General features: G+C 32.7%; 1 protein-coding gene across 1 annotated transcript; it reads left to right on the top strand.

Moving 5' to 3' along the window:
• Positions 1-5,005: 5,005 nt before the first annotated feature.
• LOC148271021 (zinc metalloproteinase nas-13-like) lies at positions 5,006-13,810 on the top strand (the record flags this gene model as incomplete). The annotated part of the gene is made up of 5 exons (XM_088241913.1): positions 5,006-5,200; positions 6,365-6,474; positions 9,305-9,509; positions 10,277-10,413; positions 13,672-13,810. Coding segments are annotated over 5 exons (728 nt in total), but the record flags the coding sequence as incomplete, so codon positions are not given.
• Positions 13,811-18,555: the final 4,745 nt, after the last annotated feature.

Here is an 18,555-nt window from a genome sequence, read left to right as displayed (position 1 = left end):
TCTCGCTTTCCAAGCTAAAGTTTTCAATCTATTATAGAGGTAGAAACGTTATTATTAATTATGTATGTTCAAACCATTTGTAATTTCAAATTTTATTTTGTAAAAAAAATATTATTAAAATTAACATATTTTCTTCTAATAAAAATAGATTATTAGATATAATTAAGATTCCTACCTTCGTTAATTAATACTACTAATCAATTATTTATATTTGATTAGTACTAATCTACTAATCACAAATAATAACTAGAAACAAAATAATATATAATCAGCAATATAATACATACTCCCTACGCAATCTTGTTATATTATTATTTAATTGTTTCAAAAGATAACATTGTTATTTACATGTTAACTGATAGTGGTATTATTTTTAAAACTTTGTAAAAATAAACCTCTTTTATCGGATAGATTTGCTACGATATTAGATAACTTTTGTTTTTAAGATTTGTTTTTGATATAAAAAATAATACATTTACTTACAAAAATAATTTTACCATCAATATTTTGAGTCTATCAAAAATTTTTGTAGACAGCTGGATTCAACCTCCTTGGAAATAATCAATATTTTACAACAGAGATAAAGAATTAAGCGTTTCTTAGTATGTAGGTGAAATAATTAAATCAGAATGTCACCTGTATCATAGAGGTTTCAGCTTTTAAATTCTACAGAAGTCAATAGATGGAAGAATTGAGTGAATATAGATTCAAACATAGAATGGTGAATGTTACACAGTGTGTAAAGTGGCCATTTGAATCAACCAAGAACATTTAATAAGCCCTGTTAATGCCTTAACTTCCGTATACTTGACTTCTAATCAGTGGCGGTAATTCCATAGAAGCCCATAAGCCGGGCTTGCCTATTAATTTTATTTCAAAATCAAATATCAAATCTGAACCAAACGCTTAAAAATAATTCATTTCGTTGTTTAAATTTCGCGCCGCATGAGAATTAGAGATCTGTTCGACGTTGGTACTGTTCGCATCCCGAGATCCGAACCGCATGAAATCTGTGTGCGCGAACGACACTATGTCTTCTTATCTTGCTCACGCACGTGGGCTTCTTATGGGGCTTATTTCACGGTGCAACTCGCATGTGATGCAAACAGTAAACTCATCAAATGTTTGTCTGTATATGTTGAGTTTTATATGGGAATCTGAAGCCAGCTTCTTTAGGGTAAAGTTGGCAGAGAGCGCCTCTCGTATTTCGTATCGAACAAACTTTACGATTGTTTATTATGCTCTTTTTTACGGAATTTGATAATTTTAAACGGTTTTTTTTTATTTTAATTGTATAAAGACCCGTACTGGTTAAAATTTACGATAATTTACTTCATTTTGTGCACACGTTATATATAAAATAAATTCGGAGATGGCCGACGTTTCTTTTTTATTTGCCTATATACTTTCCTTTTCCTATATCTTCTATCAATTATAATTTATATTTATGTATCTACGGGTTCCGATGACTATTATTCAACTCTACGCACGCCATATTATATTGATGTTACTTATTGGTAATGGTTGATATTTGAGGAATTCCTTTATATAAAATAATATTGTCTTTTCTTTATTTCGTTTATTTAAACGACTCAGAAAGATTATCCTATGCATATTTAAAAAAAATATTGTTATTCGTCATAATATGCCTTTTGGATGCTTTGTAGACTGTACAACTGTAGTGAAGAAAGCTCACATCATGTTTTCACACAAATGAATTCATCATCATTCCTGTTCCGCACCTAATGGTGCATAGAGTACTGCAATCGCAGTGTATCTTGATCATTTTTGCTACATAAAGGTAAGATGATCAGTCTTACGCTTCAAGTACCAGTCCAGGGACTATGACACATTCTAGTGTAAAAACACCTTTTTAAATAAATATTTCATATCAACCATGTCGGCAATCGAATTCGAGACCTTTTACATGGTAGGTAAATGCGCTGGCCACTATACTATGAGGCTGTCAGAGAATTACACCACATGTGAATTTAAAAAATATATATATGGGCTTGCCTTACTCGTAAACCCTAGGCACGCTACTGCTTCTAATAAGTACAGAAGAGAATTAATAGGCTTGATTCATGCTATTCATTCATAATTCATTTAATCATTAAATCAAATGCAATTTTCCACTCTCACTTTCCTTCAATCATCCTTTACCACTCCTTTTCAATTTCCTTCCTTTCCACTACCTCCTTGTTTTGTCCATATTTATCTTATTTTAATAAATAGTATATTTATTATTTATATAGTTTTAACTTCAAGCCGTCGTCGCTTTATTATAGTATTATTTAGTGAATATATATAATTGGATGGCATGCCCTACTATGTATACATTTTATTTAGTTTTTTTTTTTTAAATATTTATTTAACCTGTACATCTGTTTGTATTCGAAATAAATAAAATAAAAATAAAAAAATAAAAAAAATATATATATATATAAATGTTTCTTCATCTCTGTTGTGATATCGTTATGATTTAATAGCTAAGAAAGTTGATCAAGAAATGTTTCATTTTTGCATAACGTGTATTTAATTATGTAACTTCAAATTATTTTGTTTTTACAAATCTTGTTTTAAGATTTCATTTTTTTTTATAATGAAAACGTGTTATTTTTATTTAATTATCTAAGTTAACATATCTAAAGATTTTTTTGTTTACTTTGTGGGACTCACCCCGAAACCATTACCTGGTCTACTTTCGACTTAAAAACGGTGCAGAAGGTTATCTATGCATGTCCTTTACGTTAGCAACAAAATAATCAAAACATCTAAAATACTAATTATTTAGCACGGATCAGGGACGAAGGAGCATATGAAGCAAGTGAGACTGGGCCTCACTAAAAAATCATTGCTATTCACCCAGTACCTAATATGTTTTTTAATTCGCATCATATCAACACATACAAGCTGCAAGACTTGTAATCTAACTTCTATTTTTATAAATTGCTTTTTTATATTTTTTTTAATATCACAAAATCTCTAAACTTTGTCAAATAAAAAATGTAAATAGGGGCTAGATTTCTTACTGTCTATGCGCTCTGTAGCTGCAAGTCGTGCTGTAATCTAGCTCCTGTATATCATAATTGGAAACGAGGAACAAGAATCCCAACCATCCTTGCGCTCTGTAGCTGCAAGACGTGGTGGGATATTTATTTATTGTACAGCGCCCTTGAGGTGATTTTCACAAAAACGGCGCTATATAAATTATCCAAATATAAATAAATAAATACACTTTATAGCGTTCGTTATATTATTCAAATCATCATAACCGGACGAATTCCACACATTTTTGTCATTGGAAAAAAAAACGCAATAAATAATTTGTTTATATGAGAGCAACCGGCAATCCAACGATTTTTATAAACTGACCGATTAAAGTTTCTTTTACGAAACTTGACAGTTTGTGAAATTCGTAAATCAGGAGTAGGTCTTCGAGATGAAATTATTTATTTTTTTATAATAAAATTTAATGTATTTACCTTGCCATTTTTAATTAATTCGTTCACACACCTTAAACCAGCACATAGGACAATATCAGCAATCTCCGAACCCATTTTACATATAAAGTTTGCACATAAATTCAAGTAAATTATTTAAATCTTAATCAATGAGGGGGGGGGGTCTTTGACTTATTTAGAGACATAAATATTGAATAATACTTCGATCTGTTGACTGTGCTATCGCATCCGCACTAAGTTCACTTCAAAAAAAGCTGGGTTTTTAATCCTATACAAAAAACAATATATTTATATATCAGGTTGTGGTCCCGTGGCTAGTGTCTCAGACTCACGGACCAAAGGTCCGTCGTTCGAATCCCAATCTACCCCAACTTGATTCCATTTTCTAATAGTGAGCTATTTACAACTCGTTGATGAGAATGGCCCTCAAAATTAAATATTTGGGTAAATCATAAGAGCACAAATATTTCTTTTTACAAACAAAAACAAAAAAAATATATATATGTGACTAACATACATGTGACTCATATAAAGATAAAAAACTATCAACCATTATAAAAATGATATTATGCCTATCCTTAAAATCTGAGTTTCACTAGAAATTTGGTATCAAAGACGCCACTGGCACTGGCACGGATGTCAAATTGCTGACAGTTAGGGAAATATAAGGTAATCTCAAATCCACACTCAAAAGTAAAGAGAACTCTATGGACAACTACTACAAAAGCAGAAGCACGCAATGGTATCATGTGTAGTTCAGTAAAGTTCTGTTAGGACATTAAGAATATTAGATTACTTAAATTGGGTTATCGCTGTTACTTTCGCGCTGTACGAGTATAACCGAATAAGAAAATTGCTGTATGACCGAATAAGAGCCTTTAAATACTCTTCTTGGTGCTTGGCAATCCTGATTGGAATCTTCCCCTTCAGGAAGGGTTACCTTACTTTTTTTTCCTTCAACCCATCAGCGTTTGAAATCTCTTTGGGTTATCCTTGATCACTGGACTACGCAGTTTTTAATAGGTCATGGTTAATTTATTGTCAAATTATTTGTTTTTAATCATGTCGACTCCTTTTTGTGCTGCTGCGGATATCCTAATCAATATTCTGAACACATCTTGTGGTTTTCACCTTTTTTTATCTATATGAATAGCAAATGAAGCTCCTCGCTACGAACCATGGCCCAGTTATAGGTCTTGTCGGATCAACAGATCTGGTGGCTTCCAAAACGAATTTCTAGGCTTTAAAAAAGTTTTGTTATTATTTCGGCAAATTGATCATGTCCAATCAATTTAATCCCAGTCAGAGAAATATGATAAGGCTTCTAGATTGCAAATAGCTCCTTTAGGCAGCTTTACTTTTTCTGCAACGAGCATTTTTTCCGTGGCTCTGCCAAGGAAACTTATGTCCTCAGATGAGGTGTAATTTATTTGGTGAGCAAGCTGTCAAGCGGAATTTACCAAAAGATATGATCTTTTCTTATAATATGTTTTTAATGTTTTGTATATGAATGAAATTGTAAAAAAACCGTGATGTTTCAGAACCCATCACTCCTGAACTAGCTGAGCTTCAGAATGAGTGGGAGAGGAGTGGAAAGTTCGAGGGAGACATCGCCTTGACACCAGAGCAGATCGACAACTTCGTGGAAGAGTATGCTGGCAAGAGAAACGCTATCACCAACAGCAGGCTGCTCTGGACTGGCAAGACTGTCTACTACACGATCGCTGCATCATTTAGTAAGTCAAATATGTATTAGAAGCGACTAGAACTTCTATATGTACGAAAAACGAAGATTGTTAAATATTTTAACGGACTGTTATCGTCTATTCCCTGTCCAAGTTGATGAAGAATATCAGCCTTTACCAATAATACTTGTTTATAACAAAATTATTGAGATAACTACACATTGACATATCACCGCATCAAAAATGATGATGCTTAAACACAGGCAAAAAGTTAAATGTTACAGTGTGTAAAATGGCCACTTAAACTAGCCACTGAGAAGTCATGGGTACTGTTAAACTTTTCTATTTCCTTCTCTCAAACGTTTTCAATCTCTATGGTAATATTTTAGTAACAATATGACAACATGGTACGCTTATATTGTAAGTAATATTTTGCTTATCCTTTAGTTACATTTAAGTTTGTAAGTGAAAATTCTTGATGGAAGTTCATTGTAATTTATTATATAAATAAAACACGAGTGATACTTTAATCCACAAATTTGGAAGACAAACTCCACAAACTTCGAGACTGGTAGAAGATGTCGCAAAAGCGATGAAACCGGTCACTGGATATTCCAAATTTGTGGATTAAAGTATCACTCGTGTTTTATTTATAAGATAAATTACTTTAGTTACATGTTTAGTCCCAGCACTCATACATGGAAGTGAAACATGATACACGCAGAAGAAGGATAAATGCAGAATAAATGCAATTGAAATGCGGTCGCTCAGACAAATCTGTAAGAAATCAATGAATAGCAGGATTATAAACGATGAAATCAGGTGATAATGCAAATCTAAAACAGGTGTAATTGATAAGATTAAGAAAGGATCGCAAAGATGGTTTGGTCATGTAGAACAAATGGATAACGAAATGAAAGAATGGTAAGCAAGTATACATGGCAAGCAAGAATTGTAAAATAGGACGTGTACGACCAAGAAAAACATGACATGTTCAGATAAATTTAAGTCTGGTCTCGTTTTTTGACGTGTCTGCTTTTGCAGACACAATTGAAGGACACGTATGACAAGATAAATAAATGTGGAAGAAACTTGGAACGCTTGTCAGGATTAATATGTGTGACAGTCTATTCTCAGCTTCATCCTCTTTTCCTACCCCTACGAGGAAATGGCGTGATGGTAGTAGCAGTAGTAATTTTATTATTTTCATATTAGCTGCTGCACAAGTTAGCGCTGTAGAAAAGGCTATCGCTGACATCACCGCAGCCTCTTGTATCAAGTTTGTTAAGAGGACCACCGCCAACGCCAACTACATCAACGTTATTGTAAGTAATTTTGTTCTTATTGGCTCGGGTTTTTTAACAATAAATACGAGGGTCGATATTAATCTTTATATAGCATATTAATGCTCCACCTCTAAACTATTTTGGAATGGATAAAAAAAAGTTTTTATGCTTAATTATTCAATTCAATTCATTTTTTTTAAATATAACATTTACATTCCTAAAAATTAGAAATTTCAGGCGGGAAACATGCGTTTAGTAATAACAAACAAAATTAAAAAGAAGCGGATATATTCTTTGGTACCTACACTCTACACTACGCACACAGATGCGTTTCTACTATCATCTCCCAGGGAACAGCCAAATGTGAACCAAGTGTTTTTACAGTTATTTACTAGGAAAAAGACAATAGATCCTGTTTACTGTATACGAAAATAAAACAGGGACGAGTTAAGGTTGGGGTATTGTCTATTGTCTTGTTAACCTTAATAATAAGTTAAGGAATGCTATCTTTGTTTACTTTTTTATATTTTACTTTTTGTGCTGTTACATGTTCACTTAATTGCCATACTTACTAGTTCTTTGCTTAATGTATTATTATTGCGTTTTTTAAAATTATTTTTTATTATTAACTCTTTTAAAATCATTCTTATGTTGTTGAAATTCCATTTGTCGATGCGTTTTAAAGCTGCAAGACTTTTTGTGATGTAAGCTATCATATTATTTTTATTTTATTATGTAAATGTTATCAACTATCAAATATTCAATTTAGTAAATGGGGTCTAGAATTCCAACCGTCTATGCGCTTAGTAGCTGCAAGACTTGTTGTTATCTAAATTCTAATTTTATAAATTTGCTTTTTATTTCGTTTTTTTAAATATCACTTAAACTCTTAACTTCATTGTAAAAAAAAAAAATTCAAACTAAAAATGTAAATAGGGGCTAGATTTCTTATTTTCCATGCGCTATGTAGCTGCAAGACGTTATGTTATCTAGCTCATATATATCATAATTGTAATATATCATAATTGGAGACGAGAAACTAGAATCCCAACCATCCATGCGCTCTGTAGCTGCAAGACGTGTTGGGATATTTATTTATTGTACAGCGCCCTTGAGATGATTTTCACAAAAATGGCGCGATATAAATTATCCAATTATTATTTATTATTATTCCAAACATATATTCAATACGTACATATTATAAAAAAGAAAAAAATATACACGAAAGAGACTCGTGTCAAAGTAGTAGGAGAATCCTGCTCCGGAAAACCCCTTCGGATACATGGAACAGATCAATATCCAGAGCGATGGTGTTCACCATAGCGGTGGCCCTTCCAACAGGCATAATCATAGGCAGGTTAATCCTGTATATCGGAATATAAAACAATCTATGCTGACGCTGTCTTAGGTAATTATCAGGAACATGCAAACCAATGCTTATCATACTCTCAGAATTATTGATCATACCGCGCAACAATTGATAAAAATGTGTAGTCAAATACACATTCCTTCTAGTCTCTAAACTGTTGTAGCCAAGCATACCCTGGAGATTAATCGACTCAGTTTCCTTGGACTCGTATGGACCTCTTCCAGCGAAGCCCCAACATACGAGTATGTCTAGCTTCCTGGATCAGTATTGCAAACGCTAACTTTATCGGTACATTACGAGACGTTATAAATAAATTTCCTACTATCTCTATCTTCCTCAAGTATGTTCTACCAACCTGTATTTATGTGTTTTCATTACGTCATCTCAGATATCGTATGATTAAATTCAACCAATCGATAAGCGCGGAGACTTTACTCCGCGTTCAATGCTGAATTAAAATTAGGGTATTTCTTTTTCGTATTTTAAATAGGCTTCTGTGATAAAAAGCAGCCGCTTCAAAATTACTAAAAATTGAAATGACACATTAAGCAATAAATCTTCGTTTGAACAAGATTTTTTAATGACCTTTAACAATTCACGAGACGGAAAGTTTAACTTTGTTTTTCGTGGAAGCAATTATTTTACCAAATATAAAAGGTAAAAGAACAGCCAGATCTTACAGAAACAACATTCCACTAGCTAATAAGGTCGCTCATACAGACAAAACTATTCTATGATTATTAATCAACTACAGCTAACAGCAATACAACAAACCGGAGGGACTTAGGTCAAAAATTGCAAGCGCAAACCGAAACCATCCGTTACACCTTTGTTGTTAAACTTAAATCGGATCTAAAAATTCGAAATGCTTTCGTTCCATGCAATTGATTATTAAAAAATAATTGTCTATAAAAGCAAGAGTATTTGCCTCTTAAACATAGTTTCATTGATGTTAACGTTGATGTTATGTTAGTGATCAACTGAAGGAATGTCTCAATCAGTTAAGACTGTTTATATTAAGTGTTATATCTACTCATTAATGCTAATCTGTTGAAGTTTTCATTAGCCTGTTGATTGTCTTAAAAAAAATTCAAAAATACCGTTAATGCTAATTCATTAGGGCTTTCGTAAGCCTGTTGATTGAAAAAAATCAATAACACAGACAACCATTTATTTATATATTCTTCAGAACAACAACAGCTTTTTACTTCACAAAAGTCAACACATGAAATAGTTGAGGAAATGAAGATGTGTAAATAAAGACAAAATTGTGAATGCTACGCAGTGTTTATTGCGGCCTATCAAACTAGTCAATTATAGCTTTTAAGCACTGTTGATGCCAAGACTTCCATTTTCCCTTCTCAGAAACCGTTTTTTTGCTCTGTTGCTACAAATGTCAATCATAATTTTATTCCCTAGGGAATGAAATCTAGCCGTGCCTACAAACATTTAGACATATACATAATATTGTTGATTCATCAATCGCACATTTCTTTCCAGGGTTCTAACAGTGGATGCTACTCCAACGTTGGTATGACCGGTGGAGCTCAGGTCCTCAATCTCCAATTGAACACTCCTGGAAATGGCTGCTTCCGTCATGGAACCATCGTCCACGAATTCTTGCATGCCGTTGGTTTCTACCACATGCAGAGCACACACAACAGAGACGAGTTTGTCAGGATTGTTTGGGACAAGATCCAAGCCGGTAAAAAGCCTATTAATTTAAGAAGTTTTTACGTAGATTTATTTTCGAAAATTGTCATCCAGTGTAGATAAAACTTACACCAAAAAATCAAAGGTATTTCGATGTAACAGGATATATTTTTTGCATATTCTTGCGTTTTCATGGCACACGTGTATAATGAAGTTATACTCGTGTGCAAATATTGCAACAAGAGTAGAAATATATCGAATAAAAAAAAAACATTGGTACGACATTTTAATTGGGTTGTGGTCCCGTGGCTAGTGTCTCGGACTCACGGATCAAAGGTCCGTGGTTCGAATCCCACTCTACCCCAACTTGGTTTCCATTTTCTAATAGTGAGTTATTTACAACTCGTTGAAAATGGCCCTCAAAATTAAATATTTGCGTAAATTATAAGAACGCAAATATTTCTTAAAAAAAAAGAAACAAAAGAAAAAACAAAAACATATCGGCGTGCCATCCAATTTCTTCCTGTTTGCTTTATCTGCTCCAAAGTTTTGAAACAAATGATCTTTTTGGAAAGAAAAACCTGCAAAAATCAATATTTCTTAAACACTTCGAGCCATAATCGGCAAACAACGTATGCGAATTTTTTGGCGAATTGCGCTTTTTTAAACTGTGATTAACAAAACCAATCGGAAGACGATTCTCCAGTATATAGTGCTTTTACAGATCTTAATTCAGTCTATTGTCAAACAGTGATAATTGATAGCAAAATAAAATCTATAATACGAGTAGTTGCCTCATATTATTTTGCTTTGTTTCAGGAACTGAGCACAACTTCAATAAGTACAGCTCTTCCCAAGTGACCAACTTCGATGTTGCTTACGACTATGGCAGTGTGCTCCACTACTCAGAATATGGCTTCAGTACCGATGGCTCCAAGACAATTGTTCCTCTGCAGGTAAACCCTTAACAGATTTAAAACTTATCAACAATATCTCAGTTCTTTCTAAAGAGTGTAAATTTCAAAATTAGTTTAGAATAATGTGGACGAAAAACCCCCAGACTGGAAATCTAAAATTTTCGAATTAGTTTGAAGATGTAATTTATTGTTCAATCGGTAGTTTTGCTAATTTAACTTCAATTTTTGGTAGTGTAAGCGTGTGTGCTCTGAGTACACAGATGTAAAACCTTATCAAAGTTGGAGCGTATTAATAGCAACCGATTTAGCAATATGAGCAAAACTCACCCTTCACATAATAGCCAGGATTTTTGAAGACCATGAATTGGAGAACAAAAACTAATTTACGATGAACCGTCGCAATAGATCTTCACAGGTCGCAGTGACGTCAGAAAGTTATATAGACCTGACCTCCATCTACAAGAATAAGAATAAATAAGCATCAATATGCAGAAAGAAGGTATTCCGGAAGTATTTAATAATATGTACTTTAATTGATTGGAAACGAAGAAAAAAAGGGCATGAAATTTTCCACTAACTGGGAATTAATTCATTGAACATGATCAGTGTAGTGAAATAATAACGAAACCTTTTTAAAGCCGTAAAATTATTTTTGGTATCCATCAAATTGGTTTTATTAATAATAATAATATTTGTCTAATTTATATTGCGCCATTCTTGTTAAAAATCACCTCAAGGGCGCTTTACAATTGTATACTTAAACATACATTCTAATTAAGCTAAAGTGACATATCATATGTTCTGATTTAAAATTGAGGGTATGATACACTTAAGAAATGAGATTTTAGTTGGGATCTGAACTGACTAGGACTGTTGATGATTCGTAAGTTTGACGGCAATTGGTTCCAGGCAGAGGGGCTGGCAACGGCGAAAGCACTATATCCGAATCTAGTTTTTGGGGAGCGCCGGATTTAGACAAATTTTCTTCTGCCTGAATCGAATGCTGATCCAAGAGTAGATTTTCTTTGACATGTATTTACCATTATACAAAGGTCCGATAGGTATTTTGGAGCCATTTCATGAAAAGATTTGAATACTGTCCAGCAAAGCTTATATTTTATCATCTCTGGGCTTTTTAACCAGTGCAAATCTCGAAGATGTATGATGTGAGAATATTTTTTTACTCCCGTAATAAGCCTTGCGGCTGCATTGTAAACAGATTGAATTGGAGCTTAAGATAGTTACAAAAACCTGTATTTGGTAATGATTTATGTTTAAAGAAATAGGAAACAGACAATTTTGAAAAATGTGCATCGGCTACTGATCAACAATAATAATGTTAAATAATTTTACGTGAATTATTATGAAAATAAAACTTTGTTATCAGTGTTACACAATTTTATTATTTTACAAGAACACAACTGTGGTTTTCCAATGGGATCTTCACTCTCCCCTATTTTAGCTGATATCTTTTTAGATAAATAAGAAACCGATTTATTTTCATCCAAACACCCACTAGTCAATAATGCACTCCATTGGTTCCGTTTTTTGGACGACATCTGCTGTTTTTATCAAGGGTCATCCCGACAACTAGATTCTTTCCTTAACCACGTAACCTCCTACATCACAACATAAAATTCACCCTGGAATCCAATGATGACAATTCCCTAAACTTTCTAGACATAACCTTAAAAATCGAGAACAATAAAATTGCATTTAATATTTACAGAAAACCCACTCACACAGACTTGGTCATTCCGGCTTCATCTTCACACCCTATGCAACATAAATTGGCCAGTTTCCACTCAATGCTTAACCGATTGATCAATATTCTACTGAGTCCCTCCAACTTCCAAACTGAACTTAACATTATTAAACTTATTGCCCATAGTAATCAGTATGACCCCAATATAATTGAAAAAATGCTAAAACGCAAACAAAATAACAAATTGAGTCAAACGTTTTTATATTCTAGCGGTGGTGATATACCTAACAACCAACAAACCTGGCGTAGAATTATATATATTGGACTTCTGTCTAGAAAAATAAGTAATCACTTTCCCACAGCTATAAACCCGCTTTTTACACTAATAATAATATTGCTAAATCACTATTTAATTCTAAGTTAAAAACAGAGCTGCTAAACAAGAGTGGCATTTACCAAATATCATGCGAATGCAAAAAAGTCTATTTTGGACAAACAGCGCGAAATTTTAAAACTAGGCTAAACGAACACCGCCGTTGCCTGACCAATAATAATTTCTCGGAATTTGCGAATCATATAATAGACAGTAACCACTCATTGCATAATCACACCCAAAAACTCCTGCACCAAGTAAATAAGAAAGGCAGTAAAATGAATAATTTAGAAATTATAAAAATTCACATAAAATTAAATTCTGAGAACAACCTAATATATAATCACACATTTAACCACCCCTCGCCTTTATTGACTATGTTCCCTTTACGACCACCCTCACCGCACTCACCCTCTTAAGCTAGGGTTTCCTGGGACAGCGGTGCCTGTATTTTAACGGCCGTAGTAAACGGTGATGCGGTGGACAGCCATCGTAACGGTGACTAGAGTGTAGTTTCCTAGGAAAACGGTTTTATCAACCCCATTTAACACCGTTTCCCTAGGAAACCACTCTCCAGTCGACGTTACGACGGCTGTCCACCGCATCGCCGTTCACTACGGCCATTAAGATGCGGGCACCGCTGTCCTAGGAAACCCTAGCTTTAGACCCGCGTCTGTTAACACTCTCTTAGCCGAGCGATATCTTCCCCCACATTAAATCTTAGACTTAATTATTGCAACTTCCACTTATGTGCTAAATTTTAAGAAATTAATACGACTTAATGTTCTGTCCATGTTTTCATATCTGTATTTAAGATAACCATCCATTCATATGCCAACACCTTAGATAAGGAAAAAAAAAACCCTGCTCTAAGTTTCACTGATTAATCTGTTTATTTTTTGTTTAGATTCGATGACATTGTGAACAATATTCTGTGTTTATTATATTAGTTTTATATCACCCGTCGATGGGAGGAGTGCTCTCCCGAAACTATAGTTGTGTTCTTGTAAAATAATAAAATTGTGTTACACTGATAACAAAGATTTATTTTCATAATAATTTATAATGAAGTGTTACGAAGTGAATGCCGATTCAATTAAAAATATAATTTTCCGTGAATTTACGATGACGTAAATATAAAAAAGACATTGACTAGTTAATTAAACATTCCTTTTATCTCATAAATCTTAAATGACATTGAAAATTCAATTTGTTTCAGACTACATCGGCAACCATTGGACAACGCGTTGGAATGAGCGCTGGAGACATCCAGAAGCTCAAGAAGTTGTACACTTGCTAATTTTTCTAATTAAAATCCCGTGAATTGAAAGATTCAATAAATTTTCTGATATGTTAAATCGCTTTTTTCATTTTTACTTAACGTGCTCGACTAGATCAAACCCTTCCACTTTAATATGTGGAGACAAATGTTGTCTTGTCGTTTGCCATAATAAGATCACCAGAGGTGCAGAGTTCTTGCATCAGCATGCATCTCAGTAAGTGGCTGTCGTCCAGTTTCTCAATCACATATGTTTTTCGATGTGGTTTTTGTTTATGTTTATATTTTTGTTTATGTTTGTGGTTATATTTATGTTTATGTTAATATTTTGTATATATTTATATGGTAGAATTGGCTCTGCACTATTTAGCCATTTTACTGGAAAAAAAAACAAAAGTCGCTGAGCAACTTGACAGATCACGAAGGAACATGATTAATTTTATATTTATTTATTTATTAATTTATACTTTTACATTGTTTGTATTTTTTTTTATACAGAATAATGTTCCCTCACTGGGGTGTCCCGTGCCGAGGGAAACATTTTACAAAATGTGAGACATGCCTAAGATTAGCTTTTTAACAAAGTTAACATAACAATAACAATAAAAAAAACGTAATTAATCCAACAAACCTAATTATAATTAACATAATAAACAAAAAAAAAACTAAAATATTCATAAAAAACATAACCAATTTATTATTTGGGCCAATAGAAAAAAGTTCATAAACAGTGCACACATTTTACCTATATGGCTTGATCCACTCATCGATTCGTGCGCAACCCACCTCCACTATCCATTTTTTAATAGCAATTTTATATTGTGAGAACTTACTAATTGTCCTTATGGATAATGGAAGTAGATTGTACACTTTAACCGAGAAGTAGGCCAATCCTCTTTGACCGAAGGTGTATTTATTTTTTTGTTTTTTGCAGCATCAGGGTGGAGTATCTAGTAACTCTTGTATTTGTAACGGGGGATAGAGAATAATGTTGACGTGCGTATAGTAACAAAGTTTTGACATAAAGTTGTTTTATAGATTTGACATTAAGATTCTCAAATATATCGAGGGAGATAGTTCTGATTGGGACTCTTCAGATGATTTTTATTAAAACCTTTTGTGCAATTATTATTTTCTCGATCAGTGTGTCATTTGCATATCCCCATCCAATTATCCCATATTCCAAAACTGATCGAGTTATTGCGTAATATATTTTTACAAGTTCTTTTAGGCTTATTATATTTCTTATAGTTTTAAAAAAGAAAATTTGCTTTTTCCATTTATTTTTAATATGATCAATTGATTAGTCCATCTTAAATTCCTATCTATATAATTTCCCAAATATTTAATTGAATCTACTCTGTCCAACAATTTACAAATACATTCAATATTTGGAATTTGGTTATTATAATTACAGCTTTGAATAAATAAGGAAAGGTTCAATAGATTACATATAGTTTTATTATTATACGGCGGCCTCCGTGGTGTAGTGGTCATGACGCTTGACTCACGCTCGGAAGGTTCCGGGTTCGATTCCCGGTGAGAACACAAAAATTAAAAAATGTGATTTTTCTCAAGTCTGGGTGTTCTGTGATGTAATTCACCACTATAATTGGGCCTCCTGGTCTGTTGTGGTGCAAAAAATAAAATGACAATGAAAATAAAATGAAAAAAATATTAATTTTAAATGTTATGTATTTTGTTTTCGAGTGATTTAATGTTAGATAATTTGAGTCTCACCATTTTTTTACTAATTTTAAGTCATTTTCAGTCTTTCCAAATACAATATATGATGAGCCTCTTTGAGATAGTAGCACAGTACCATCATCAAAGCTAATTATAGAGCTTTTTATATATAAGTTACAAAGATCATTTATATAGATAAGAAACAAAATTGGTCCAAGTATGCTTCCTTGAGGGACGCCAAATGAAGTTAAGGTTTATAATAATAATATAATTACTTCATATTAGGCAACGTCTGAAAAAATTTCAATTTCTTCATGGACCAGGTGGATTTATCATCAACAAGTAAATTACGAATTTTTTAATTACTTCTACCATAACTTTTTAAACGTGTTTTTATTAACCTAATTTTTTAACCTTTGTACTCGTATAACTGCTACGTATTTTTTTTATAAACTTTATTATGTATTAAATAACAAAAATTTTATTGTAAAAGCCATATTAGCATTTAATGTATAAATATATATATATATATGGGCGGAATGGTGAATGTTACCAGCCAATGACAGATCATAAGCCCTGTAAATGTGTAGACTTCTATATTACCTTCTCTAAAATGTTCTTCATCATTTTTGTAATATGTTAATATTAATAGCTCTCCTGGGAGTTAATTCTAGTCAAAATATTGTTAAATTTAAAATAATTTAACTGTGCCAAAGAATATTGAAATACGCAAAACCCGAGATTATACATGTCCTCAAATTAAAATATTTTGAATGATGACATTTAAAATTAAGTGTTGCCACGCAATATAAAAAAATACGTAATAATCCCGATCGATAAATTTCAATCGATTTTCAATTGGAATTGTTAAAACGATAAACGGTAAGAAATTTTTGTTGCATCAGGTAAAATGTATTAATGACAAGTGTTGCCATCGTAGTCACACATGATAACATTATCAGATAGGTACCCCCACCTTTGGAGATTGTAAACGAGGACTAAATTCAACCCCTTGGGGGTTTAACTGCTTACTATTTACAAAATTTAGATCCCTGTTAATATTAATATATTAAATCAAAGATGGACAAAATTTTCGATAACGGAATATGGAAGGTAACGCATTTAGAAAGCTTGTGACCTGTTATTGGCTGGTTTAAGTGGCCACTTTTCACACCGTGTAACATTCACCATTTTGCCAACGTTTAAACATCCGTATTCCTTTCATTTTTCTATCTTTGTGAAGTTGAAGAGCTGAAACCTTATTTGATTTTGTATAAAATTGTAAAGTGAACTTCTTATCGGCTTACGAGTTTCTTCTCCATTTCTTTAAATACGTAATCGTAATCGTACAAAAATCGTAATATATAATAAGAGTGTGCCTGTAAATATTTTTTTGTTTTATTTCTTTAAGTTGAGCAACTGAATAAGTTAATAGAAGCTGCAACAAAATAAACGAGTTTATTATATCTATTTTGGACAAGAGGAACGAATGAACAGCGAAAGAACGGCTATAAAAAATAAAGATTTTTTAAAATTTATTTTAGTTATTCGGGATTTTTATATCTATTACATTAAAAAATAGTAGAAATACATTAACAATGCTAGAGCCATTAAAAAAAAATCCACTGTTCATCCAATAATACATCACATATAAGAAAAGAGTTTAAAAAATGTATTTATTTATTTGACACTTTATATATGTACATACAAAGGCGGGCATATTGCCTTAAGGCAATTTCTTCCTACCTACCCAAACCGTTCAGTTTGAGAAAATTATAAATACATGGGCATATTGAATCTTACAATTTTATACAAAAGTTAAAAACAAAGATTAACAAAATAAAAATACATTTAAAAAAAAATTACACTACACTATGAAGAGAGGAAAGGAGATGGGAAGGAAAGAAGAAGGATAAAAGAACTATTTAAATATTTTGATAGTGACATTTTAATCTTGACTTAAATGTAAATAAAGAAGGGGCGTCTGTGGGTAGATTATTCCACAATCGAGCGGCTACTACTGAGAAAGAGGAGGCAAGAAAATTAGAGCTATGGGAGGGTATTAAAAGAGTTCTCTCGTTACTAGAACGAAGAGATAGTCCGTGTTGTGAAAGAGGTTGGATGAGCTCTCTCAGATAAACAGGCGAAGAAGGATTATTTAAAAGAAAATTGTATGTGTACGACGTTTGTATTTACGTGTATGTATATGAATGTGTGTGAATCAATGACAAGGGTGAGGGGAGTGTGTGTGGGTGCGTAAGTAAAAAAAATGTAATATTTTTAATTGAATCGGCATTCACTTCGTAACACTTCATTATAAATGATTATGAAAATAAAACTTTGTTATCAGTGTTACACAATTTTATTCTTTTACAAGAACACAACTATAGTTTCGGGAGAGCACTCCTCCCATCGACGGGAACACTGATAACAAAGTTTTATTTTCATAATAATTTTAAAAAAATGTAATTTAAAACGTGTGTTTTCATTAAAAAGGGTATAAGAGAGAACTTGGTAAGAGATTTGACCAAAAAGAAAATAAATTAAAAAGTAGTTTATAGCTTCTTTCGAAACTTTCTTAAAAAATTTTTTAGGATAAGTTATGATGTTTTGATTGCATTTTTAAAAAGTATTGTTAGGTTTAAACCCTATTCTGAATAAAGCATTTAATTTCAAGACTTAATTCGTCATATCGAATGAATAATGTGCAACGAGTTCCATATAATACTGTAGGTTACCACTAAATGCAGTGCAAACAATGTATTGTAAACAATAAACAAGGCAAATATGGATTTGGAAACTCAGGAAAACTAAGAAACATATGGCATGACCAAATCCAACAAATACCTTGAGATGGACTTGTCAAAAGTATTTGTAATCGAAGTGCGTGCATGATAAGATGTATGAATGTAGAAGAAGAGAGGTCTGCATGTAAAGACGGAGTGATGTGGCGTTCTATTCCCTCTGCCTAGAGTCTGCCTACCATATAACGGGCATTTCAGCACATGACAAGTATTTTAAGGTCTAGTCATGCAGCCGGCATTGTTCTGAGTCAGGCATATTTAATAAAGTCATCTAAGATTATTCAGTACCGGAAGGTTTTTGAGATTTTTTATAAAATAACAGGCACCCCTCCCC

This window comes from Micrasema longulum, unplaced genomic scaffold (genome assembly GCF_059751315.1).
Source record: "Micrasema longulum isolate JH-2025_06_02 unplaced genomic scaffold, ASM5975131v1 h1tg003162l, whole genome shotgun sequence".
Lineage (NCBI taxonomy): Eukaryota > Metazoa > Arthropoda > Insecta > Trichoptera > Brachycentridae > Micrasema > Micrasema longulum.
The sequence above is the reverse complement of the archived record's forward strand: the minus strand, read 5'-3'. Positions and strand labels throughout refer to the sequence as shown.